We start from the raw sequence: 27,199 nt of genomic DNA, 5'->3' as shown, positions 1-27,199 counted from the left end.
ATTACTTTAATGAAGCCAAAATAATTATTTAAATAGTATAATTATTTTTAAATTGCATTTTTAATTGTTAAATTCAATATTACTGTAGACAAATAATTGTTATATTTTTTTATTTAATATTAAAACTAGTTTAAATAGATTATTGAATTAAAATTCTAATATTTAATCTTAGATCAAATTCAAGTTAAAATAAATTATTTAATAAAATTTAGATATTAGTAGGACATTTGGATAAAAATAAAATATTTAATCCTACCTAAACTCACATGATAATAAGAATTAGTAACCATGTGAATTTAGAACCAAAATTTGGACTAATTTTGATGATAATTATAGACTTAAGTGAAGTGCTTGGTAACATACTTTCAAATTCACTTTTGAAAAAGTCACCAAAATTCAAGTTTGTAATAGAAGATTTTTGAGAAGAGAGAAGATATTATTGTAGAATTCATTATGTTCACGAGTAGAATTTCTTTTTAATTTTTAGTAACCTTTTAACAACATAATCATTTTTCTCAACTCACCCTTATCAAATGATTCTTTTTTTAGCAGGAAAATATCCTTGTGTAATATTATTATTTATTATTCATAAAGGTAAATAAATCATATATAAGTACAAAGCTTACCCTTTACAAATTACAAATACCCTGTAATAAACTCTAATTCTAACAATGTGAAGTGTAAATCAACAAAAAATCAGTACATAGTTAAACTTGAAAAAGTATGAAGCAATTTACATAAATTTATACTAGACACAGACATTGATCCAATCAACTATTTGGCTCGTTAGGAACAGCATTTACCTACCAGAGACAGCATAAACTGCAAGAACTCAACTCCCCTGTATCAAAATCAAATTAGTCCGCAGTATTGCTTATTAGAATTCAGCTTTAGTGCTCTCCTCTGGTGTCAAAAAAAGATTCAGCAAAACTGATGCATTTTTACAGTTTCTACAAACCTCCAAAAGTTCAAACAGGAAAGGTATTTTTATTCTACAAAGATGAGGAAAAGGCTACATGGGTATTAGTTGTGGGAGCTTATGAGCACAGCCACAACTTTTTGGGGAACTTCCCCAATCATTCATTGATTAATAGCGGACATATACAGTTTCTTTTTCTCAAGGGAGGGAGAAAAGTTCTCCACTCCATTATGCTACTGCCATGTTGCAGAGCTGCAGTCTGTGGAAGACCTATAATCATATATACAAATGCTTGTGTTGTTGTATGTGCACAATTTAATGCAGACTAGTAACCTAACCATAAAGATGGTATTGGCTGAAACTTGTTCTTTGCGCATGCCAATACATCATAGTAATCCACTTGATTGAAGCAGTCACGAAAATCTGTGAAAAGCTTCTCAAACACTCTCCATTGTACTTGAATTGATCTTGAGTATGGATATGGAAGAAAGACCTGTATATAACATAGAAGCATTGGAATAAGTATGAAATCTGTTTTTTCTTTTGTATATGCTCTAGGAAGCAGGCATTACTGGAAATCACATATGTTTTCAATTATGAAAAGTTCATTGCTTGTCTAATCTCTAGATAAAATAAACAAGAAGTAGAGTTTGAATTGCCTTCCCAGATTTTTGGTTTTAATTACAGGCTGATATCATGGTTTTGAAAGAAGGAAAAGTTCTGCCTTGTCTGTAACTTCATGAGAGGTCCTTAAAAAATTTTTAGAGAAGTTAGTGAAAATTTTTGAATGCAAAAGAAGGTGTTGCCAATTTTATAAACCAGAGAAGACCACAGGTAAGAAATAAAAACCTTGGAGAAATAAATTTCTCCAATGGTTTTTGTTATATGAAGTTGCAGGTAGTTGTGATCAAAGGGGAAGAAACCTAAGTAAAATCGCTCTATCTTAGGTCCTTTCTTCAGTCAAGCATAACAAAGGGCCTTTCTTAGGCCCTATGGTTTTTGTTAGGTCCTATTTTCTAAACCAGAGAAGTCCACAGGTAAGTAAGTCAAACCTTGAAGAAAGTCGAATAAATTTCTCCCATGGTTTTTGTTATATGAAGTTGCAGGTAGTTGTCATCAAAGAGGAAGAAACCTAAGCAAAGTCGCTCTATCTTAGGTCCTTTCTTCAGTAAAGCATAGCAAAGGGCCTTTCTTTTGTCATTTCTGTGGCTTTCCAGATTCAGCATTAAACTTACGATTGCATGCATTACGGATGTTTAAATGACTATCAGTTAGTTTCCATATAGTTTCAGTAAGTCTTAAGAAACAGGTAACTAATAAAGAGGGTTTCAAAATGGCAGCTTACATCGCCTTCTAGTGCAAGACGTTTAAGAAGGAGAAATGTTTGCTCATTTTCCTCCAAATTGTCAATAACAGCCAACCAGATTTGTGAAGCAAGCTCATGTGCTGTGTCTCTTGATTTGCCACAAGCAATAAATTGATCTGCCAATACCCAAAGGAATATCATTACTGAGAATGCTTAAGCTTTGAAAACTCTTCAGAACAAAAGATTCCTCAATCACAAATATAATGACACAGAAGCAAAAGGTATCATACATACCAATGATTGTAAACAAGAGAAAGAGGAAAAAGAAAGTGGAGAACATACCAATAATTGTCCCATGGAGCACTCCTGAAGGAGGCGGCATGGTTGAGAGTTCAAGCTGCTCTTTCAGAAACAAATAAGCATGGCCTACAATCTCGTCCATCTCACCATCCAGGGAAAATATCTGTTTACTAACTTGTAAAGCTATGTATCTCCTGAAAATAGTATGTAGGACTTAGAACGGCACTAAAATCAAAATGGAAAATTAAAAAAGAGAAGACAAATTCTGAAATACATATATTGAAATCCCAGTTTGTGTCATATGTCCACATAAATATAGTATAAACTGCCCGGAACCTGTATGTTCTTATCCCTTTGTTTAATTATGAAGAATTCATTTCATATGTAGTAACAAGTACCCAGAGTGCACATTCTTGAATGATGGAACAAATTTCTCTGATTAAGAAGCTGGGGGTGTTGATTTTTGGGGGGAGGGGGAAGATCAAAAGGAACAAAAGGGCAGAAGGAAGAAGTCATTAGATTGTACCTTCTGCTTAACCCTCTAGGTATAGGACCAGGCCACCTTTTAGCTTGGGCAGCTCGGGGAAAAGTCCTGGCAAGAGCAGCTTGCCACAAGCATTCTCCTCGAAACATATTGGCCCATTGCTTTTTCACACAAGAGGTTTCAGCCCACTCTGAAACAGGCACTCGGATGAAAATTTCTATCAGGAGATGATCAGGAAGCTTTCCTATAGAGCCATCAGCTAATGTTAAAGTGTCATGACCAATCCTATCTGTCATTCCAATTCTGCATAGCAATCGCCAAATGTTTGCAGTTATTTTTTGAAGAAACAAAGAGAAGAGGAAACAACATAACAAAAAAATAATTGTGGAATGAATAGTCATTGAAGCTGAAAGTTCAAAACATCAAAGAGAAATAAAGAAATGTTATTACCTTGTTACAAGAATTTTATACATGACACAAGACAACGAAGATTTAAGTTTCCATATTGATGGCTAACCAATACAGGATAACTAAAAGCCTTTTGTTTGCAGAATTTATTAAAATTGATCATATAAGTGGACTAATATCTGAGAACTTTACAAGCCTTCACTTCTTCGGAAAGAAATTTCTGGCTGAATAATACATTTCCATGTTTTTAGGTTGCAACATGACAGCTATTCCATCAATCCATGTCAGACCAATTATCCTCAACTAAGATAGAAGATTTTCCATTCAACAATAGTACGCAATTTTTTACTTGGTAACGAACGTCCTCTCAGGAAACAAAGTAAGACGCACTATGATCACCAGAAGTCCATTGGGCCAATCGCTGCAAAAGCAATAAACGCACACTCTGCAACCAATTAATCACTCTGAAACAACCACAACAATATTGGTTCGCAGAAAATTGGAGTCATTTTTCTGAAGTATGGTTCAAGTTTAAGACTCCATTATATGCCTCACATTAATTTTATGGCATCTATTTTATTGCAATACCAGTTCTGGCCCAATATAATGATAAATTGTATGTACATTTTTAAGAATGCAATTTCGATGTATCAATTGTATCAAAAAATTTAATTTCACAAAAATGATTGAAATTCAAGCACAACGGGTGTGAGAATGACAAATTGGAAAACAGGGTTTCCACAAGCTCCTTAAGAAACAATACGGAAAATATTTTAACCACAATTTGTCAAAAGTAAGAAAACAAATCGCTAGACCTAACAGAAGCAACTTATTCTATTGTGCACCAAAGAAATAAAAATAAAAATATGTAGACTAAAAGCAGAAAGTGAAATGCTTTGACAAGGAATTTGAGGAACAATGGATTGGTACTTTTTACAAAATAAGGAGGGATTGAAAGATGAAACCAACCATAAAAAGATGATGATTCACAGGCAAAAATGCTCTATAATAGTGCAAGTAGAAAGCTTCATAATGTAACAAGATAGCAATATTGAACACGAAATGGCTCAAAACGGCAGAAAAGAGTATAATGATTAGTGTGAGACACTAAGCCGTTGGGGTTTAAGATTCTCTTAGCTACACATTCACAATATTCAAGGTACCCATTTTCATATATCATTTAATATTAATTTTCTTTTAAGAAAAAAAAAAAAACCCATACAATTCAATGAGAACTCTCGGATTGAAACTGTGAATGAGGAGAACACTAATACAGGCATATATCATCAAGAAGCTCGTCAAGTTAATGAGAAACTAATAGAAAATATACAAGTTATATACACCCACAGACGGCAAGACACCAAACCCATGTTAAATTTCATTAAAAGAAGCCGTAAATTATCAAAATAATCACCAAAAACAACTTCAAAAGAAAAGAGAAACAAACCCACGTTGCATTTTATCCTTAGCTATCTAAATTCAGCAAAATTATAACCCAATAACATAGTTTCTTTTTCTTGTTTTGCTAAATTATGGCAGAGTTAAACAAAGTAATAGAAGATGAATTCAATCCATACCCATCAATATTTAACAGATTAAATGAAGTAATAAATGGAAAACTGCAATTCTACTGACCTGACAAAAAGCTCCCTGTTTCAGTTTTGAGCTGACACTTCAAAGACAGTTCGTGAAACTTGATAGAGAGAGACAGAGGAGAGGGTGTGAGTTGAAGCCTTGGATGTTATGTGATGTAATCGCCACGTGAGGCCATTAAATTAATCATGGCCTTTATTAAATTAATCCCAATTTAGAAATACTTAAAAAAAATCGCATTAATTTAAAATTTTCAAATAAAGAAAAAATTTAGTAACTAAATTAATTAAATTCAACATAATTTAATTTTTCTGACTTAAATTTTTTATTATATTTTATTAATAAGATTACTTTTCTTACCACATTTTTAATAAGATTATTTTAACCTAAATTTAAATTGATTATTTTGCCATTATAAGGTAAAAGTATAAAAAAATTACTTTAACTTTAATATTTTTTAAAATTATATAGAAAGTTAATTGTTTCTAAATGATGTGTTAATTCTACTTTGTTAGTATGATTATTAATCTTTAATTAAGTTAAAAAGTATTTATGGTATAATATTTATGTAAATTATCGGACAATCAAATTTATGTCACTTTATGTAAAGTATTAAAAATTATTAGATTTCATTTTAGAAAAATTAGTTTGTAGTTCACAAAATTAAATACATAAATTATTAGATATAAAAACACCTATCTATTAGAGCAGTTGCTTCATTTTATGTTTAAAAATAAAATAGTCAAGTAAAATTTATATTAAAACAACTTTAAAAATCAAGATGGTTAAAGAAATCTAAAAAAAATTATAAAAAGAATTTAATTGATTAATTATATAAAATATTGTAAATATGTTTTAGAAGTGGGGTGAATTTAAACAAATAGTTGATAGGAATATCCCACCAATTGTCATTTCTTTCAATAGAAAAATCAATGAACAAAAAAATAACATCTCGATCCCTATTTTGTTTATGATTTCTGGAGTAAGCATAAGTTTTCCATTTATATCAAATAAGTCTCTAAACTGAAATTTTGTGCTGATCAAATTTGTATGAAATAGGGTAATCCCACAACTAGATTTACCTAAAGTTTATAACTTGTTATAGAGATTAGTTTATGTTCAATAATGGTTGAGTCGAACTCATTATGTATTATTTAACTTATTTTAGGCCAACAAAATATTACGCTTTTCTACCTTATTTCTGAAGTTCAACACTTACTAACATTAAAGCAAAAATTTCAGATTTATCATATCTCAATATATTGTAAATTGTAACCGAGTATTGGATACTTTTAGTTAATTTTTACTATTAATTTTTTTTGTTGCTCTGATTTTCATGTATGGTTGGAAAATTTCGTAAGTCAATTATCTTGTTATTTTTGACATTGTATGTTTCGAAAACTGCTTATTCATATTATTAAAAAAAATTCAACAAAGAAAATAAGATTTATAATTTCTCACTTTTAACTTGGTCACTGCCATATTAAAAATAAAAGATTTCTTACTAGAAGTGGATTATAGGGGATATAACTGATACAAGTTTCTGAGCCATGCTTACTTACAGGAAAATGGATTCGGTGTTCAGCTGAGTTTGTGCTGAACACCAAATCAATGGTCAACAATTGTATTTTGTAGGCCCCAAGTAATTGCTGACTATTGATATGGTGCTCAACACAAACTCAGCTGAGTACCAGATCCTAGTCCTACTTACAGAACTTTGAGAGTTTTGTAGAGTGTAATTAGAGCTGGCAAAATTTGACACGATTCGATTACCCGACACGAATACGACACAAATAAATAGGTATGAGTCGTCAAATTTAACACGATTATTAAATGGGTCGAGTCCGGGTCGACACGATTTTTTTCCGTGTCGGGTTAAGGTTAAAATTCTTGATCCATTTACCCGATCAATGATCTGATTATATTTTCTATTTTAAAATAATTTGCAAGTTTTTGTCATCAAAACTCAAATATTAGAGATAATTTTCTCTTTTATTTATATTCTTTAAAATGATGAATATAACTACAGTGTTTTATTTATAAAATTTTAAACACATTTAGAGTTTTAATAGTGTAAATATATAAAATATTGGTAGATATGTATATTTTATAATATTAATATTATATATATAATTAAAACCTCAATAGTGTAAATGTGTAATATTTTGGTAGATATGTATATTTTATAACATCGATAAATTATGTATGTATGTATGTATATATGTATGTATGACAATGTGTAAATATTTGATGTAATTTTTATTAAATATATAGATATTAAGAGAGTTATTGGGTAACCCAATTATTTTTTCGTGTCGGGTTTGAGTCTCAATATTTTAACACGATTTTTAAATAGGTCGGGTTTGGGTTGAACTAAATTTGACACGATATAAAACTGACACGACACGAACTCAATCCGATGACCCGTTTTGCCAGCTCTAGCTGTGTAACAACTTTAATAAAGGAAAATTCCTTAAAAATTAGAAAGTGTTTGTTTCTGTACCCAACTGCTATTATTCAAATAAAGAGACTGAAGCTGCTATTTAGATTTGATACATGATCAAGACCCCCAACAGAACGTCCAATAGGGCTTGCATTTTCGTTTCAAATCTCCAAAAGAAAAAATAAAAAACTGCAATTTCATGACAAATATTACTTATTAAATGTAATAAACACAAAAACGGCAAAAAAAAAAAAAAGAAGGAAAATGCATCATGAACATTGTACGTGCAAATTTCAAAACTGGGCAACTAAAACAGGCTCTAAAATTTAGTCTTTCATGCCCTGATACCCTCTTAGACCCTTCTACGTACATGTCGTTACTACAGTTCTGCATCGACAAAAATGCTGAAAGACAAGCTCATTTGATTCACGCCCACATTATAACAAATGGGTATGAATCGAATTTGCATTTAAGCACCAAAGTGATAATCTTTTACGCAAAAGTCGGCGACGTATTATCAGCGCGTAAAGCGTTTGATAGAATGCCTGAAAGAAATGTTGTGTCGTGGACAGCAATGATTTCTGGGTATGCCCAGAACGGATATGATGAGAATGCTTTGTTGGTGTTTTCGGCAATGCTTAGATCTGGTGTTAGGGCTAATCAGTTCACTTATAGCAGCGCGTTGAGGGCGTGTGCAAGGATGAGGTGGCTGCAGGGTGGGAGAATGATACAAGGGGGTATTCAAAAAGGAAGGTTTGTGGAGAACTTGTTTGTCAAGAGCGCGTTGCTTGACTTGTATGCCAAGTGTGGATGGATTGAGGATGCATGGATTTTGTTTGAGAGAATAGAAAGGAAGGATGTGGTTTCTTGGAATGCCATGATTGGTGGACTTGCTATGCAAGGTTTTAACGATGATTCATTTTGGTTGTTCCGATCAATGATGAGACAAGGTATTGTTCCTGTTGGTATTGAACCTTTTGAATTCATTTGTCCAACAAGAATTCATTCACTATTATAAGATTTTTAATTTTTTTTATGCCAAATTAAATGCCAGAATCCTGAAAGTTTAGTTATAGTGATGACGGTGTGTTTTGAGGAGCTCTTATGCTTGTTTTTAAGAAAATTCTTATTTCATGGAAGATAGAGATAATTCCGTACCTTAGAAGCATATGGTTACTATGAGACCTTATCTTTTTTGTATCTGTGAACATGTGCATCTAGGGGTACCTGTTTCATGTTACTATAAATTGATTCTGCTTTGAGGAAGATCATTGATTACTGCATGATTTGAACTCACGGACGTCTTCTCTCATTGTTCTTTCTTTTCTTCTTTTTTTAACTACCAAATTGTGAATATGATAATTTCCATATTTCGCCACTACAAAAGCATGGATTATTTACTCTGAAGTTTACCATATGTATTTTTCCACCAACTCTTAGTCCCTATTGAAAATATTACTGACATCCTTGATGATGCATGAAATCCTTTTGAAATTTATTTTATATTAGTGTGTCTTTTCCCCACATTTTCTTTTACTCCATTTTTTTTTCCTTGGGAAACTCTATCCTGTTTTGTGCTTGACATATTTGAGGGTATATTTTTATGTAATTATTCTCTATGTTGCGTTTCAATGCTAAAATTTAATAGGGATGAAACCTGATTGCTTCACCTTGGGGAGTATTTTAAGAGCTTCTGTTGGAGGTATTGAACTTATGAAGATCAGCCAAATTCATGATTTGATCGTCAAATTAGGTTTGGAGTCATCTAATAAACTGACTGGATCACTAATTGATGTATATGCAAAACATGGAAGTATAAGAAGTGCTTATCACTTATACAGAAGCATGCTAAAGACAGATATTATATCCTGCACTGCACTGATCAGTGGCTTTGCTCGTGATGATAACCATAGCAAAGAGGCTTTTGATCTTTTTAAAGACATGATTCTTAAGAAAATGGGAATTGACGATGTTATATTATGTCTTATGCTTAACATATGTGCCAATGTGGCATCACTGAACTTGGGAAGACAAATCCATGCTTTTGCTTTCAAATATCAATCAAGCTATGATGCAGCTGTTGGAAATGCTCTCATAGATATGTATGCAAAATCTGGAGAAATTGCGGATGCTAACCGTGCTTTTGATGAAATGGGGGACAAGAATGTGATTTCGTGGACATCCTTGATTGCTGGATATGCGAAGCATGGCTATGGACATGAAGCAATTGAACTATATAAGAAAATGAAACATGAAGGAATGGTACCGAACGATGTTACATTCTTGTCTTTGCTATTTGCTTGTAGTCACACTGGATTGACATGTGAAGGATGGGAGTTATTCACTGATATGATTAACAAATATAGAATCTTACCCCGGGCTGAGCATTTTTCTTGCGTAGTGGATCTGTTTGCACGCAGAGGTCAGTTAGAATCAGCTTATAATATGATACGTCAGATGAACATTAAGCCTACTGCATCACTTTGGAGTGCCATACTTGGGGCATGTAGTATTTATGGCAATACATCTCTTGGAGAATTAGCTGCCAGGAATCTTTTTGATATGGAACCTGAGAAGTCAGTTAACTATGTTGTTTTATCAAACATATATACTGCAGCTGGTGCATGGGATAATGCACGGAAAACACGGAAGCTAATGGAAGAGAGAAGTTTAAGAAAGAATCCAGGATACAGCTTTCTGCAGTCTTCAAAGAAGAACATTTTGCTTTTGGAGCCATGTTGAAAAGCCACTGTCTTAATAAGTTGTTCATCTTGGTGTTGAACTAGAATTTATTTGAAGAACATCTTCTTTTGATCGTGCAAGAGATGGGAGAAATGAATTTTGTAATTGTATCATATTGACATCATTATGGCTGATCAATATTCTCCTGGTTCACATTTTTGTGCTTTCAAGCTTCCCAAGGTTAAGATATATACCATTGCTCTAGATTTTCACATGCTTGTGTCTTCATGCTTGCAACAGCATGTGGAGTGCATAATGGAGATATGGCTGCCTATAGTGAGATGCAACAAATTACTGGTTGCGAGCTTGGTCTAGTAGGTAAGATGCAGAGCTTGGTGTTTATTCAGTTTTTACATGCACTAAATCTCTTTGTTTCAATCCTGCTTCGCAGACTGTGCTGTGGGCAAGTGAAGCTCAAAAGGGCCAGCCAACCTCTAGCTACTTAATGTGAATGGGTGGAGTTAGTTGGCCTTGCCAATCTTGATTCCACATCGGAAGTGTTGGAGCTCCTGAGACTTCAGGGTTTTTTACTGATTACAGCTAGGGTACTAGCTACTGGTACTTCAACAACCTTAGTTGTTTTTCTGTTGTCATTATTTTCACATTTTTGTTATGGCCTGACTCTTTGCATCATTTTTTTTCCCTGGGATAGGATACTAGGATGGGTGGTTACACCTAAATCTTGCAATGCTGCTCATAATGGAGGTTCTAAGTATGGTCTGTTAGACCAGTTAATGTAAACTTTTGCTCATGATTTGCATAGATGGTAGAAACTGTTTCCTGTCAATTTTTCAAAAGCATAATGGTATCTGGTCTTGCAGGGAAAATTTCTTCTTCAAACCAAACTTTGTTCAATGCGAAGATACTGCAGTTATTGTTGTCCAGATGCAAGTTGTAGTAAGCTGTAAAATACAATGATGTTGGACTGAGGCAGCTTGAAGAAGAATCAGAGCCCTGCTTGAGATGGCATTGGTTGGCCTGGAGGTGAAACCCATCCAAAGTTTGTGCCTGTTTTGGGATTACCTTTCAATCTGTGATTGTACCAAATTTAGCTGATGAACTTCAGGAATTTTATATTTTATAAGCTTTCCTGGAATAGTGGGCGCAGAAAAGTTCAAGGGGACTTGGATTCTAACTATTTGTCAAAGCTTAGTACCCTCTTCATTTTCCCATCTTGAGCTTTATCATTTGGCTGCAGAAGATTTCTTAACTGGAGTTCAATATTTTTGACATTTGCTCTGGGAAAACAATTCTTTTATTAGCTGCATCGTACAAACAGAATTGACAGCATGCAGTTACCTGATCCGAAGTCAAATGTGCAAAAACAAAGAAATGCTATTTCCTTTTGCATACTTGTTTATTTAGTTGAGGAAAAAGCAATCTTTAAAGAGTTTTTTGAACTATGCATATGGTAATTAGTTTGAGTAGGAAAGTATTCATTTCAAGTTTGAATTTGTTCATTTTGCAGCTCTGTTCTAAAAAGCTATTATCTTCAGTGTTACAAAACTAAATCTGGTACACAGTAATAACAACAAGTGGGGAAAATTTACAATCTTATAGAAGAACGGAGTAACAATAGCAAAATTTTGTGATCAAAATTAGTATTAGCCAATACAGTTTCAGAATTTTTCACAAGAATCTCTTCCTACTCATCACTTTCTTCAAATGTGCTTCCCTTCCTGGAAAAGGATTGTGAATCTCCACAGTCAAATCTTGATCTCTCTTCTCACTTCTGAGACTCGACCCACCACCACCACCACCACCACCACCACCGCCATTACCATCACCATTCCCATTTCCAATTTTAACCCCACTAACCTTCTCCTTGACCCTCATTCTCCGCTCCCTCCTCCTCTCTTCACTCTCTGATAACAACAGCCCACCAAATCTCTCTTTTTTCTGCACTTTCAACGTCTCTTTCGCTACTTTCCTCTCCGAGATTCTTGGAATCCTTCCACCTTTGCTAGTCCCCAAAAGCTCAAAATTAAGCTTACTCCACCCAACTCTATCTTCATTATCCCAACCAAACCTTTGACTCAACTCCAACAAACGAGAAACTGAACTCTCATTTGTTGCCATGTTCTTGTTTTTGTTAACATCATTACTATTTCCAGTCAACACATTTTCAGCAAACTCCCATTCTATTCTGTCTTTGTAAACAGGGTCTTGAAGTACTTGGTCAGCTAGCATAGCCCAATGTTCAAAGTCTTGGGCACGAAGGTTTTTGGACACCCATTTAAGGTAATTTGAAGGGAGCGTGCCTAGCATTTTGCCTTTGTATTTGCCAAAGTCTATGACTCTGTCTGTTGCCGGTATTGTTTTTGGATTGTTTGTTATAATGGGGATTTTGTGGGGTTTGAACGAGCATGAGAGGGTGGAGAATGTGGAGGAAGAGGATTGAGCGATGAGTGAAGTGTGTAAAAGGAAGTGGTGAGTCATGGAAAATGAAGAAGTTTTAGGGCAGAGGTGTGATTGAAGATAAGGGGAAGACATCAATGGGAAGATAGTGTGAGGTGGACAAAATGAATTGATTGAAACGCTGGTGGCCATGTAGCCCAGGCTGGGTCAAGGCCCATAAACTTATTGTAGCCTCAACTTGCACTGATGAGTTAGTCCACGAAATTAATTTAATATTTTTAATTAAAAAATTGAAAATGTTGTAATTGTCTCTTTATTAATAAAATAATATTCTGCTCATTTGAACCCAAAAAAAAAAGAAAAAAAGGGAGTGATAATCCTTTTTGTTTTTTGAATCTACAGAAGAAGTATTTGATTGCTTAAATCTGTGATACGGAACTCCAATTTTGGGACAAGCGAAGGTGGCATTTGGCTTCTTTAAAAGGTAATGATAGATATATGGAGCATCTAAGAGGCTGAGAAGACTGAAATGAAAATAATAACTGCGTTTAGAAATTAGAATTTGTGAGTAGGGACGGCAAAAACTAGGTCCGGGTTCAAGTCCGGCCTTCCCAGTTCCGAACTCGGACACTAAAATGTTGTACCGGACCCGGATTTAAACCTGGATTTTATGACACCGGGTCCGGTACAGGTTAAACCCGGAATAATTTGAGTTTCCGGATTGCGGGTTTTCAACTTAGATCACATAAAAAAAAAAAAATCCAATTCACTTTACAAATTTACAAAACCATATTCTACCCAAATCAAATACAAAGCAATAAACCATTTTAGATTTACAGATTTTAAATTTCAAAGCAATAAACCATTTATAAATACAGATCTATGATATAACATTCACAAAATACAAAGCCATGTCTACAATTCACGTCACAGCCGCGATTCACGGATTTAGTTCACAAACTTCAACAATCGGCGTCTGGTAAAGCAATGAACAACAATTGTTGATGATATGATGATGATGAACACGTCACAGCCGTGAGCGTTATTCGCAAAAGGCGGATGAACGGCTGCCAAACGGAGGTTGATGATGATGATGAGCGGGAACACAGCGATACGAAGTGATGACGAGTGACGATGACGATTTGATGAAGAGAAGAACTGAGAGAGACGAAAAGGATGATTTGATGAAGAGAAGAGAAGAGAAGAGAAAAGAAAAGGTGAAGAGATATGAGACGAATGAATTGGTGGCTGTGAAGTGAAAGTGTGAACTAGGGTATTGACTTTTTTTTCCCTTTTCATAATAAAAAAATAATTTAAATATAATACTAAAATAAGGAAATTCGGGTCCGGGTTCCGCATATGCGGGTTTATACGAACCTGGAAACGGACCCGGAAACGTCCAGGTTGGCAAAATCACATCCGGATCCAGATTTATTTTTAATCCGGTACGAATTCAACCCGTACCGGATTATTCGAGTTCGTCCGGGTCCGGGTTAAATTGTCATCCCTACTTGTGAGAAAGGGAGTGATGAGATTGTAAGATATGTAACATTTGTTTGTGGGTGAAATGGCAGTTTTAAAAGCAAGTCTACTAATATCTTGAAGCCTCAGCCTATTGGAAAAATTGATTTGCCATGCTAAAGTTGGCGGTCATGTAAACAAAGAAGGAAAATGAGAAGTTTGAACTTTGGATCTTGAGAATAATCATGGAGTGAGTTCAAGCAAGACTAAGTATTTTTTATGTAGTTGGTTCATTAATCCATGAGTAATAAGGCAGGTTATAAATAATGATCGAGCAAGAATTAGAGTTAAAAAAAAAATTACAACTCTTGTGTTGTTGAAGATTGTTGGACATGACAACATCTCATTCTTAAAAAGAGATTGCAGAAATTTTATTAACAAGATGAGGCGATTGTAGCTTGAGGAAGGATATGCTATTGCAATTCACATTTATTTTTCAAAAGTGCAATCAAAATATAAAGGATTTTTCTTTAGTATAGACTTGAATGAGGAGAATTGATTAGGAGTGTTTTTTGGGCAGATCCAAGGAGTAGGTAACCTATAAACATTTTAGACATGTTGTTATATTTGACACTACTTCTTTAACAAATAAGTATAACATGCCATTTGCCCTATTTATTGGAGTTAACCATCATGGTCAATATATTTTGCTAGGATGTAGATTGATTTCATATGAGGACACTGAGACATTTAGATAGTTATTTAGAACATGGTTAGAATGCATGTCCCCAGTTACTTTTATTGGGATCACCATTGACTAAGACAAAACAATGAAAAAGGTTATTGAGGCAGTTTGCCTAACACTAGGCATCGATGGTATTTGTGGCACATAGTTGAGAAGGTCATGATCAGTTAGGTGACTACAATGAATATAATTCTATTTCTTCTGTATGGCCTTTGAAATTTGATTTGGGTGGTAGTAAATGGTTAAGTGATTTATATGATCACATGCATCGTTGGGTACTTTGCTTTTTTTTTTTTTTTTCTTAAGATAGCTTTTGGGCAGGAATGCCAACCATTTGACATTGTGAGAATGAGAATACGAATGACTTTTTTGATGGATTTGTTAACTTAAAAATGTCATCGAAGCAATTTGTTGAGCAATATGACAATACGCTGAAAAGAAGGTTGAAAAAGAATCTTTGGCAGATGAAAGGTCTTTTTTTCCAACAGTTCCTTGTGTAACTATTTTTTAGATGGAGAAACAAGTTCAAGAGGTGTACACACTAGCCAAGTTTAAAGAATTTCAAAAAGAGATAGTTAGGTTGATATGTTATCATACACTTTGAGTACGTGGGAAAAAAATATGTAGTTAGCGAAAATATCACTATTGGAGAGGTTAAAAAATGGCTTCTTTTAAAGTTGTTTTTAAAGAAGACTAAGGTGAAGTTAGATGTAGTTTTCAATGCTTAAATTTAGAGGAATTGTTTGCAGACATTCAGCTGCAGTCTTGACTTGGAATAACATTTTCGCACTTTCAGAAAAGTACATCCTATAAAGATGACGGAAAGATGCTTGAAAGGATTTCCACAAAAGAATAGAAGCGATATGAAAAAATGTTGACTAGTTTTACTAAGGTTGCAAGCATTGGTTCAGGATGTGCAGAAAGTTGTGATATAGTTTTGTATTGGACAAGAACACATTGAAGACATTACCAGAAAAAAATAAGTTCTAGAGCCAAGTAGCCAACTATAATTTGGCACAAAAGTGGTATTGTCAATATCGAAAATTCTACAAACATACTTGGTCCAATAGCAACTCGAAATTTGCAATAGAAAAGAATAAACTATTTGTAAGAAAGGTAAATAAAAGACAAAGAAAGTAGTACCATCAAGCATAAATGTTGAGGTAATTTCATACAATAGAGTCATTTGAATTGAAATGTCATTTGTTTATTTATATTTAGGAACCACAAGGAAACATTCCATTGAAAATATATCAATAAAAGAAAAGTAAAGTTAAACCATAAGCATTAGTGTTGAGGAAGTTTATGCATTAGAGTCATTTGAGTCGACTATTTATACTTAATTTATTTTCTATAATTTATAGAAATCACAAGGGAACATTCCATTTTTTGAAGTAGTTATTGGAATCTAGTACAAGAGAGCACTATAGTAAAGAGAACTATTTATCCTATCTTTTGATTCATTAAAGTTAATATGTACTATAATTATACATTTTCTTTGTAATTTAATGTTTTCTGTAGGTACTAGGGATGCTAGTCATCTATTGTTTACCACGATAATCACTTTGTAAGTGGAGTTTGGTATTTTATGGCTTTATGTTTAGTTATTGTAAATTCTAATAGAAATAATTTGGTTATTTACTTTACAATATAAAACCACAGCCACTCCTTCCACACGCCACTATGATGCCTTATTTGGAGTCTTGGATGACTTCTAGAGGAATTCAATATATGAATTTTTAACAACTATTAGTTTAGCAATGTAAGAAAGATAACTTTGAAAGTAAACTTCTAACTAGTGAATAAAAGATTCTTCATGTGGTGTTTGTGTGGAGTCTTTTGTTGATGCAAAAGTGATGTTTACATGCTGGTATATTTTCGATTTTTTTTAATAAAGTTACCGTAAAAGTGATGTAATGTGCTTTGGATAATATTTCAAATATTATAATTTATTTTTTAATTGATAATGAAACATTTATAATGGATATGATGCTTGATGATGTTAAATTGTAATTTGAATTTTTTGGGTAATGTAGCTACGAAAGTGGTGTTTATATACATGTATATTGTTGTGCAAAAGTAGTGTTTAAAAAATGTATCGCCTAAGATTTTCTAAAGAACTTCTTGTTGTCTTTCCAAAGAAATTTTCCAAAGCGATTAAGAAAATGAAAGATAATGGGGAAACAAATGTTGATGAAGTGCCTATAATATATTAGTTTCTAGGTCAAGCTCAAACAAACAACTGAGGCAGATTTCACATGCTCTATGAATAGAGCAGGATTAAGAACAAAAAGAAACCACATGAAGATCAACTATATTCACTAAGACATATATTAAGTTTGGTCTAAACAAATCTTTATCTAATACATAAGTTCAAATTCAAACAACTAGAAATAACAATTAAATAGAAAACATAGTACAATAACCACTACAATTCTTTTAATGAAATTTCCATTGTTGTCCATTTTGTTCATAGTTCATTTTTGAACAATCACCTTAGCAGTTCACATTGTAGCATCCATTCAAGTTCTTTATGAAATAACTGAAATTTAATAGATAATCATTCTATCTGCAATGCTAACTTTCTAAGAAGTCAATTTTCTCTTTGCTATTCTTTCGGTCTTCTGCGCATTCAAAGTTATTACATTTAACAACTCCTTATGATTACCATATTTTTTCACATACTTGTAGTGAGTTTAAAGTTCACTTGTGCTAGATAACATTGTGATTAAGAGACTATTGGAGTTGGCAAACATAAAACTATCATCAATTAGGCAATCATATGCTGGCTAGAAAAATTTCAATACAAAGAACACAAAATTGCAACTTTTTACTACTATAAAATTCAGCTATATAAAATATTCAATGTACATTTTTCAACACTCAAAAAGCTTATACAAAATTAAAGCCATCATCAATTTAAAATTTTCATGAAAGATCAAGATAAAATGCTATCAAACAAAAGCCATCACCCTACAAATAAAATACCACAAAAATAAAAAATAAAAATAAAACATACTTAGATGGTGATGACAAGTGAAGAAGCTAGAATGGTGTTGTAGAGTGATTTGGGTATAAGGAATTCTGCGATTTTGGGTTTGGGGAACAATTTGGAAGATCATGGATTAGGGGATTTTTTGGCTGAATTTTATTTTATTTTATTTTTACTCTTTATCACATGAAAAAACACGTGAGACTCATTAAAATTCCAAAACATACTCAGTGATGTCCTTTCGGTCTTCTCAAGCTTTAATAAGCTTAGTACATATATCATTTTCCATTTTTAAAATAAGGTGGATTTGTAAGTTTTTGCTAAGTTGATTCAATAATATTGCAACAAAATATAAGATGAAGTCTTACGTTGTGTAAGTCCGATAAGTTTTAATCTTTATATACTAATGGTGCGTTTACTAATTAGTAATCAAAATAGACCAGAATTAAAATGGGTTGGCATCGAATGGGTAATGGGAATAAACATAAGTTGTTTACTTTAATTGTAGGAATCGTAATGGGAATGAGTTGTACTCTTAATGTAGTGTTTACTTTGTTCTCAAATTAGAATAGATATTTTCCAATTACTTAAATACCTTTAGTTAATTGTTGTTGTTGTTATTATTTATTATAATATATGTGATTTTATATTAAAAATTATTATTATTATTATTATTATTATTATTATTAGAAAATTTGTGATTATTATTATTAAAAAATAACTATAGTAATAATAATACAAACAACTTTTCTTTTTCATTATGATTAATCACAATTTCTTCTTAATCATCACCATCAAAATCACATCTCAAGCTCAGCACTACATCTTTTAGCTGCTGCGACTCCCTTATCAAATCTGATGATGCAGCATCATCAATGCCATCAACATTCATTGACATCATCAATCTCATCATTAGCATTCATCAGCATAATCAATCTCATCATCAATATTCATCAACATCATCACAATCACATCTTTGACAATCAGCGATGGTCTAATCTAGTGTGAGGCTGATGATTAGTGACAATTTGTAGGGCACAAGGCTAATGATTTGTAGTGGTGTGAGGCTCTTCTGCATTCAATGACCAACATACAATAGTTGTGGCTCTTTGTTTCAATTAACAATGGTTGTTGGTTTTGAATTTCTTTTTTTTTAATTGAGAACAAAATTGGAGTTATGAAATTTTTGTGGGGTAAAAATGCTAGATCCAGAAATGAGTTTGATTCCCAAGTTCTCCAGAGATCATACTCTTATTCTCCTATGGACCCTACTCAAACGATTCTCATTCCCATCTCTATTTTGTAAAGTAAATGTTGCAATGATTCCGATTCCAAATCTTGATTCTCCAATTCTAAAAGTAAATGCACCATTAGTGAACTCCATAATATCTAGATGTGTCCACACGGATAAAGGATTATTTTTTGAACCATGTAAAGATTTTTGTATGCATTATTTTCTATCATTTTTATTACTTGCACTTAAATTAATTAGTTTAATTAATTTAGGATAATAATCTGCCTACACTTATAAAATAGATCTAATTTTTTTTATACTAATACTACTTTAATTAGTTCGCCATTAGTCCATTACTACCAATATTTAGAAAGAAAATCTCTTTTCTTTTAGAGACTCACTTGAAAACTACCAAAAGCTTCTTCACTTGAAAACTACCAAAAGATTCTTTCATTGAACAAAATGAACCCATATTGTCATTGGGCTATTGTTACTTGCCAACTTGGTTGAGTAATCTCATTGGTTCTATTATTCAAAGGCCCTATTTCTGTTTTCCTCTTCTCTCTTTTATGTCTCAGAGTCCTTAATCTTTCCTAAAACCTTGTCTCATAGTCCTTGATCTTTCCTAAAACCTTCTCTTTGGTAAACTTGTTCTCTTCTCAAATATCTAACCTTAAACGACTGGAACCATTGTCTCTAGATGAAAATAAGTTGTTTTATCTTGAGTCAATTCGATCATCTAACTTTCCTGGAAATCATCTCAACACAACTTTTGATTTGTCAAATAATGGCTTGAATGAGACCATCTTGAGTCGACTCGGTGGCTTGACTCACTTGTAGAACTTGGATCTTTGTGACAATTATCTCTTCAATTCACTCCCCGTTCTTGTAACTCTTTTCATAATTTTTTTTTAATCTTTGAATATATCAAAGAACTCGTCTTTTCCTTGGTTGAATTGGATTGGGTTGCTTTACTCATTTACATTATTAGAGATGTCCAATGAGCTGGACAACACAAGACATAGCATGACACAATATGGTACAAGCACGAACACAATGAATGATAATGACATTTTAGTATATATTATATGCTTGTTCTAATGCACTTCTTTTTTATTTACAAGGCAATTTAATTTTCCACCATAAATTGTTAACTAACTTAACTTTTATCTAGCTTTTAACCAATTTATAGTTTTAACCTACATTTGGCTTGATAAAATCCTTTGTTGACCCAAAGAGTCATGCAAATCTTAGTTTTGATGATAACAACTCTTGAAAGTCAGAGTGATTCATTTAAGATCAAGCTCAAAGGATTGTGAGACATGCTCATGAGGCACAACACAAGCACGACACGACATAAGCACGAACAAAATAGATGATGAAGGCATATTAGTATGTAGTATATGCTTCTTCTGGTTCACTTCTTTCTTCATCAAGGCAAAGATTTTCCACTGTAACTTGTTTACTAACTTCATAAACAACTTTCCCTAAACTCTTAAGGCGAGTCCATCCAATATTTAACAAGACTAAAAATTTTATCAATAAGAATTTTTACCTAAAAGTTTGTGTAATCTCTCTTATATTTTTTGTTATATTTCTAACCTGCAAATTTATAAAATAAGCACTCTTAAATTAATCCAATATTCAATCAACTTTATTGATTAATCTTCTTAACCATATAAATAATATAATTAAATGATCTCATCCAAATATCACCTGACATCTCTAAAGTATTAAAAGATTATATTGTCGCTAATGCCACCATACATAATGATTTATCCAATCATAGTATAATTAGACAATCCAAAAATAAGATGATCAAAATACCTAATAATATCATCTATGTCTCCTTGTACCATCATGTGGGCGAAACTCAAAATAACTATAGTGGCTAGGTTGGGTGGTGTACCTGAAACCTCCCATAGGGAGAAAAAATAGTGAAACAGGTGAGTATAAAATTTGGTAAATGGATAATAGGTTTGGAAAATAAACATACTTTAAAATTATTATATTATTGTAATATACAATTTCTTCAAACTATATGTATAAACGTAAGAAATTGTTTTAACTTTAAATTAAGTAACTAACATTAAAAACAAATATATGATGCTATACGTAATAATGATGAAACTCATATCAAGAAATAACATATGTATATGATAAGTGCTTAGGTGAATAAACTTGTCATACCAAACCTAACACAGGTGGTACAATGACAAATTAAAAGTGTACTGGCATTCCTGAAGCTATAATCGACAAACCAATTTCGTGATTTCTCATATATCTTATCCAATCTCATCATATCGTGTGCATAAGATGGCCCCTAAAGGGCAAAAGTGTTCAGTCACGAGACTCAAAGCTTTGTGTGTATTCAGATAGACCCAAAGACTTCTAGCTTAATTGTATCTCAATAATTGAATGTGTATAACTGCATCTCTATTCTCATCTCTGTATCTCGGGGAAAAGGATACTGTCAAATGATTTTTTAAAACAAATTTTTTTACACATGTATATAAGTATTTTAAAAATAGTTTAAATCTATATTTCTTTTTACTAAAATATACTCATGCGTCTAAAATTAAAAAAATCCTCATTTATCACGCCTCAAGAAACACATCAATATGCAAGTAAAATCTATTTGTAGAAAACTTAATCGAATTATCAAATATTGGTTTGTAAACATGCTTTACTTTATTAAAATTAAAATCATAAGGAAAATATAAAATGTAAGTTAAGTATATTCTACTCACAACTACAACTCTCAAGCTCAATTATTGACTACTTCTGTAGACTGAATCTTGTTCGCAGCTCTTCTTAAATCAAGGAGATGGTATGATTACTTTACAAAATTGAGAAAACTCAAGACTAGGTTTACGAGAAATACTAAGGGCTGCGCGTCTCTAACTCTACAATGCCTTGTTGGTGCCTTTATGCACCTAAAATAATCTACTAGTTACAAAATTTAGATTTGGACCAATTGTATGCATTTGATGGACACCCTAACTTTAAATAAAACTTTAAATTAACTTCATTCCCATGTATTCAATATAAATATTCATAGAATGATAGAAATCTTTCTCTCTTTGGTGAGAAATCAATCCAACTTGAAAGCTTGAATCACTTTTCTCACTCTCAAATCTTCTCTGTACACTTCCTACACTTAAGTTCCTTCTTAATGCATGTTCCCAAATAAATTTAGCGGTTAAAATACTTTAAAATAATTTCTCTAATTTAGTTGTGTAAGATCCATATTTAATTCTTGGCAAAATCCCCAAACCTTGAAAATTTTCCCATTTTCTTTCTTTCATGCCCATGGCTTCTCGTGTAAAAAATGGTTAGCGCTTTTTTTTTTTTTTAGCATATTCTATTTTTTCGGACTTATTTATAAGGAATCATTGGGCTTTCAACGCTTAATAAATAAAAGATTATAAAGCAAGTTTGCATATGTTACACTTCACTTTTATTCGGCGATAAAATCGATCCCACCACTTATTCACAAAATTTAAATAAAACTGTACCAATAAAATCCATCCTGTATAGCAGATAGTGATGGATTGATGGTGGTGAGTGATGGTGACAATGAACTCGTTGGTGATGAAGATAGGTAGTGGGGATAATGTGATGTTTGAAAGAGACAAAGAAATGACTAAGAAAGGAAAAAAAAGAATAGATATTTTAATTTTAACAAGAGTAATTATGAAAATAAATAATTTAATTAAAAATTTAGGTTTAATGAAATAAATTAAAAGGTCAAATATCATTAATCGTACTTGAATTTATGGTTTTATTTATAGGTTGTCGTATGAAAGGTATGAGTAAACCCTAATAATTGAAGTGGATGAAAATATAATTAGATTGAAATGGATTGGACTAGATTTAGATAAAGTAATATTTAATCCCTCAATTTAATAATGCAACAGATACAACCTAAAAAAATCAAAATATTTAGAGCTCAGACGGCACTTGCTGTCGCCAAGTTATCGGACGGTGGTAATGGACCCATCCATTACTTGTGAGTTAACTTCATCGCTCCATCACGAGTACACCAGCCGGGAATCGAATCCGGGTCTATACCCTGGCAGGGCCTTACCCTACCGCTAGACCACTGGTGCATGTTATGCCGTTTTGTATTACTTAGACAGATATCTTCAAATGGAGGAGTCATAGAACACAACAAAAGTTGAGTCAACTGGTTGATTTTTATCTGATCATTAGATGACTGATTACTTGCACCCTAAAAAAAAAAATATTAATGCCAATTTCTTCATCATTCGAAGATACATTAAAAATTATTTTTTGGAATTTCTTGTCCTGCTGGACTGGCTACCTAGCCAGCTTTCTTAGTCAATAGTCTCATCCTACTATTATTATTTGAAATTAATACTCTCATATTAAAACAACTAAAAGTCTAAAATGAATAAACAAACAAGAATAAGCTGGCAAGATGCAACGAGTTTCATAAAGGTACTTTATAAATGAAATACATAGCTGGATTTTTCTGTAGAGCCAGATCTTCACTGATCCTCAAAGCATCATTTTCTTTCACCAATAATTATTGGCTATAATTTAATTTATTTCCCTTAACCAACAAATTTTGTTTATCTTTAACTACTAAAACAACTTTTTTGGCCTAATTATACATAATCTTTTTCCGATATATCCTTATTAACCCACTACAATAATATTATTAATATTATTTTCTTTTTTTTGAATACTGTTATACATGACTGTAGGTATTACAATTAATATTTATAAATACATTCTACAATTGAGACATTCTTCGTGGCGTGTACTCCTCTGAAACGTTGCCCAAATTCTTCAAACCCTCTCAAATATTCGAGAGCTGTCCACTTCACTCACATTTCGTGAGGGATAGACTGGCTCCACTCAATTATTTGATAATTGAGGGAGAATTGTAAATAACCCCCATAAATGTTTTTACGGAGTCTCGAACCCTTGCACTCAACATTGTAAGTGTAAGGGTTCTTCCACTGGATCAAAGGCCCATTGATTATTAATATTATTTTCTGATTTCAAAAGATTCGATATCCAACTTCTATTATACTTTTTTCCATAGACGTGCATAGTCGTACTTTCTTGTACATCTCAACTTCAATAATTTCTATACGTTTGGATTTGTTCTGATCTTGGTAATGAGCATGACCATGGGAACAAAAACGTGGCATCTAGCACTAGTAATAGTGTTGATGATAATATTGAACTTGTCAACTATAAGCAGGGTTGATGGAGAGCAACAAGTGCCATGTTACTTCATTTTTGGAGATTCATTACTCGATAATGGCAATAACAATGCCCTCCAAACCAATGTTAAGGCCAATTATCTGCCGTATGGGATTGACTTTCCGACAGGGCCAACGGGGAGGTTTTCGAATGGTCGAAACATTGCTGATATTACAGGTCTTCTTCTTTCTTTCTCTTTTGTTCCATAAATGAAATCTAATAACTGATGTTTCATCACGTTCTAATAATTAGTGTACAAATTAAAAGCGCGCGCGCTCACACACACACACACGCACACATATGATGTTGGGGTCATCTTGTTTTTGCAGCTGAACTTATGGGGTTTGTTGAGTACATTCCATCTTTCGCAACTGCCAGTTGTCGAGAAATTCTGAAAGGTGTAAATTACGCATCTGGAGGAGCTGGAATTCGGGATGAAACGGGACAAAACCTAGTAAGCATTATGACATTATTAACAAATACAATTACGTTAATATGTGTGTATATTGATATCTGAATTAGATAATACATATGGCCATCTTATCTAAAAGTTTATTTGCATATGCATGATGTGTGTGTCTTTATATATAGATTACATAAAAGGAAAATAATAATTCATTATATATTAATTATTAATTTCTTCCATAATTTGATTTCATATTAATTATATATGATACTTTTAAGTATATACATGTCATTAATGATAATGATACTTGTCATATATGCATTATGTAATTGCCTTGGTTTGGCTTATGGATGGCGTTGATTGAGAAAGATTTTTTTATTAGGATTTAGTGAATATTGGCTATACATGGTACGATCAAGTTAAGCGTTGAGATTATTTTGGTTATCGAGAGCCTTCACAAAGGAAAAAAGAAAAAACGAAAAAAAGAAAAAGAACAAAAGAATGTGACTTCCATGTGTAATAAATACATATTTAATTGGATTTATATCTTTCTTTAATGTAGTTGTTAGTTATTAAAAGTATGTCTTATCCTATTCCCAAAAAAAAAAAAGTATGTCTTATCATTATAACAAATGAATTAGGATTTGTGTTCAACTAATTTTGTGTAATTAGTTCAAATCAAGATTTATTTTCATTTCTGATTCCTAACAGTAATTGATTCAGTATTCAAAAGGTAATTAATAAGTTAATTTTTTGTATGCATACGATACATGCAAGAATTCAGTAACTCTAGTGCCTGGGTAAAAGAAATATTATAAGTATGAAGTACATTACGATTACTAATATGCTCGTCAAATGTACTTATTTATAATTTGTTTTGAAAAAAAAAAAAAATTCTGGCAGGGCACTGTAATTAGCTTCAGTAAGCAATTACTTAATCACAAAACAACAGTCTCTCGCATAGTAAGCCTACTGGGCGATGAGAAATCAACTGAAAAGAACTTGAGCAAATGCATTTATACAGTGGGAATTGGCAACAACGATTACATTAACAACTACTTGATGCCTCAATTTTACCCTACAAGTCGCCTCCACATGCCAGACCAATATGCCGCACTTCTCATTGAACAATATTCTCAGCAATTAAAGGTTACTATCTCGGTTGTCCTATATATATATATCTGTGTGTGTGTGTCTATATACACAAACATAGAGTTTTTTTGTCGTGTGAACGCTCTCATTTTTTTTTTCATGCAGCCATGTGGTTTAATAAAGTTAATTTTTAATACTATTCAACTACATGGTTTTTATAGCGTATTGGAAATTAACTCTATTAAACCACACAGCTTAACAGTGTGTCTGCATTAAAAAAAAAAAGACGTTCTCTATTCTTCCTTTCCTTTCAGATTGATAAGTCATTTAAGCGAAAAAGTTTAGGCTAAACATCTAATTGGTCCGAGATGTAAGCAAAGACTATCAAAAGCATCCATATCATTACTTTCGATACTTAAAAGTTATTTGTTTATATTACTACTGCCATTAGGATCTGCCAGTGTATTGTTTGAATTTCAAAATTATACTGGAGCAAAAAAATCCTAAAAAATTAACATAATTTTGATGGTATTTTAAATACTTAAATACTATTATTTGGATCCTTACCTCCAATCTTGAAATTTTCTATCTAGTAATTTCTCAACAGATATTTCACTTCAGATTTTCGTAAATTGGAATTTGCATTATTTCTTTTCAAAACTTCTGGTTCTTTCTTTGTGTGCTAGACTTTGTACAGCTATGGAGCAAGGAAGGTAGCCCTATTCGGAATAGGTCCAATTGGTTGTACACCCGCCAACATTGCTACATATGACACCAATGGTTCTTTATGTGTAGACTTCATAAACAAGGCAGTTCAAGAATTCAACACACGGCTTAAAACCCTGGTCGATAACCTGAATCACAATCTCCAGGATGCCAAATTTATCTATGTAAACGTTTATGGAATCTCTTCAGGTCCATTAGCTGGCTTACAGGGACCAAATCCCTGCTGCTCGGTTGCCAATATAGCAAATAATGGTGGTATTTTGACATGTATCCCTTTCAGCCCTCCATGTCCTGTAAGAGCTCTAGAAGTTTTCTATGATGCAACTCATCCGACTGAGGCTGCCAACTTGGTTGTTGCCGGAAGATCATACGTTTCCCTGCTTCCATCTGATACTCATCCCATTGATATTCGTCAACTAGCTCGGCTTTGATGTTTAAAATTTCAAATAACACTGATGATATGTTTATAGGCATTAATACAAAGTTTATGTCTCAATTAATGTGAGAGATGATGTGACACTATCTCATAGCACCAATGTAAACTTTGTTATTACATCTTATTACTTCTGATGCAAGTGGTGAATTAAATAAATTCAATGTTAATTGGAGTAGAGCTGTGCGTACATGCATATATCCCTACTCTTCAAATAATGTTATCTATAAAAACAAATGTTGGGATGAATGATAGTATTTATCATATGAGAAAAACATCAGTTGACCATTTTTTTTTTTTGGAGAGAAAGTAATAC

At 32.6% G+C, this 27,199-nt stretch overlaps 4 protein-coding genes and 1 non-coding gene across 11 annotated transcripts; 2 read left to right on the top strand and 3 right to left on the bottom strand.

Annotated features, from left to right (window-relative positions):
- Positions 1–967: 967 nt before the first annotated feature.
- On the bottom strand, positions 968–5,194 carry LOC102630194 (uncharacterized). Of its 3 annotated transcripts, XM_025095671.2 has the most exons (6): positions 5,053–5,144; positions 3,767–3,838; positions 3,052–3,312; positions 2,568–2,719; positions 2,265–2,401; positions 968–1,412 (listed from the first exon to the last, which is right to left on the bottom strand). In XM_025095671.2, exons 3-6 carry the CDS (start codon positions 3,303–3,305, stop codon positions 1,245–1,247), a joined length of 711 nt encoding a protein of 236 aa, XP_024951439.2. In that variant the 5' UTR covers positions 3,306–3,312; positions 3,767–3,838; positions 5,053–5,144; the 3' UTR covers positions 968–1,244. The 3 variants fall into 3 exon arrangements, with proteins under 3 accessions (XP_024951439.2, XP_006468083.2, XP_024951440.2); XM_006468020.4 differs by lacking the exon at positions 3,767–3,838 and having other exon boundaries at positions 5,053–5,194; XM_025095672.2 differs by lacking the exons at positions 3,767–3,838; positions 5,053–5,144 and adding an exon at positions 3,460–3,759.
- A 2,329-nt stretch (positions 5,195–7,523) lies between these two features.
- On the top strand, positions 7,524–11,600 carry LOC102629517 (pentatricopeptide repeat-containing protein At3g20730). Of its 5 annotated transcripts, none has more exons than XM_052444274.1 (5): positions 7,524–8,403; positions 9,102–10,513; positions 10,587–10,753; positions 10,848–10,900; positions 11,017–11,600. In XM_052444274.1, exons 1-2 carry the CDS (start codon positions 7,725–7,727, stop codon positions 10,193–10,195), a joined length of 1,773 nt encoding a protein of 590 aa, XP_052300234.1. In that variant the 5' UTR covers positions 7,524–7,724; the 3' UTR covers positions 10,196–10,513; positions 10,587–10,753; positions 10,848–10,900; positions 11,017–11,600. The 5 variants fall into 5 exon arrangements, with proteins under 5 accessions (XP_052300234.1, XP_052300233.1, XP_052300231.1 ...); XM_052444273.1 differs by having other exon boundaries at positions 10,848–10,907; XM_052444271.1 differs by having other exon boundaries at positions 10,848–10,912.
- Positions 11,601–11,765: 165 nt separating this feature from the next.
- LOC102629230 (uncharacterized) lies at positions 11,766–12,760 on the bottom strand. Its single transcript, XM_006468016.4, has one exon. It carries the CDS (start codon positions 12,743–12,745, stop codon positions 11,825–11,827), a length of 921 nt encoding a protein of 306 aa, XP_006468079.2. The 5' UTR covers positions 12,746–12,760; the 3' UTR covers positions 11,766–11,824.
- Positions 12,761–22,933: 10,173 nt separating this feature from the next.
- LOC112496448 (small nucleolar RNA snoR114) lies at positions 22,934–23,017 on the bottom strand. The gene has a single exon (XR_003063014.2). It is a non-coding gene; the product is annotated as a small nucleolar RNA snoR114 (small nucleolar RNA).
- A 1,035-nt stretch (positions 23,018–24,052) lies between these two features.
- Positions 24,053–27,103, top strand: LOC102611513 (GDSL esterase/lipase At1g29670-like). Its single transcript, XM_006465092.3, has 4 exons — positions 24,053–24,403; positions 24,556–24,680; positions 25,536–25,781; positions 26,411–27,103. The coding sequence occupies exons 1-4, from the start codon at positions 24,139–24,141 to the stop codon at positions 26,879–26,881; spliced, it is 1,107 nt and encodes a 368-aa protein (XP_006465155.3). The 5' UTR covers positions 24,053–24,138; the 3' UTR covers positions 26,882–27,103.
- The last annotated feature ends 96 nt before the right edge of the window (positions 27,104–27,199 follow it).

The sequence above is a fragment of the Citrus sinensis genome, chromosome 7 (assembly GCF_022201045.2).
Source record: "Citrus sinensis cultivar Valencia sweet orange chromosome 7, DVS_A1.0, whole genome shotgun sequence".
NCBI classification, from domain to species: domain Eukaryota; kingdom Viridiplantae; phylum Streptophyta; class Magnoliopsida; order Sapindales; family Rutaceae; genus Citrus; species Citrus sinensis.
This window is presented reverse-complemented; position numbering and strand designations above follow the sequence as displayed.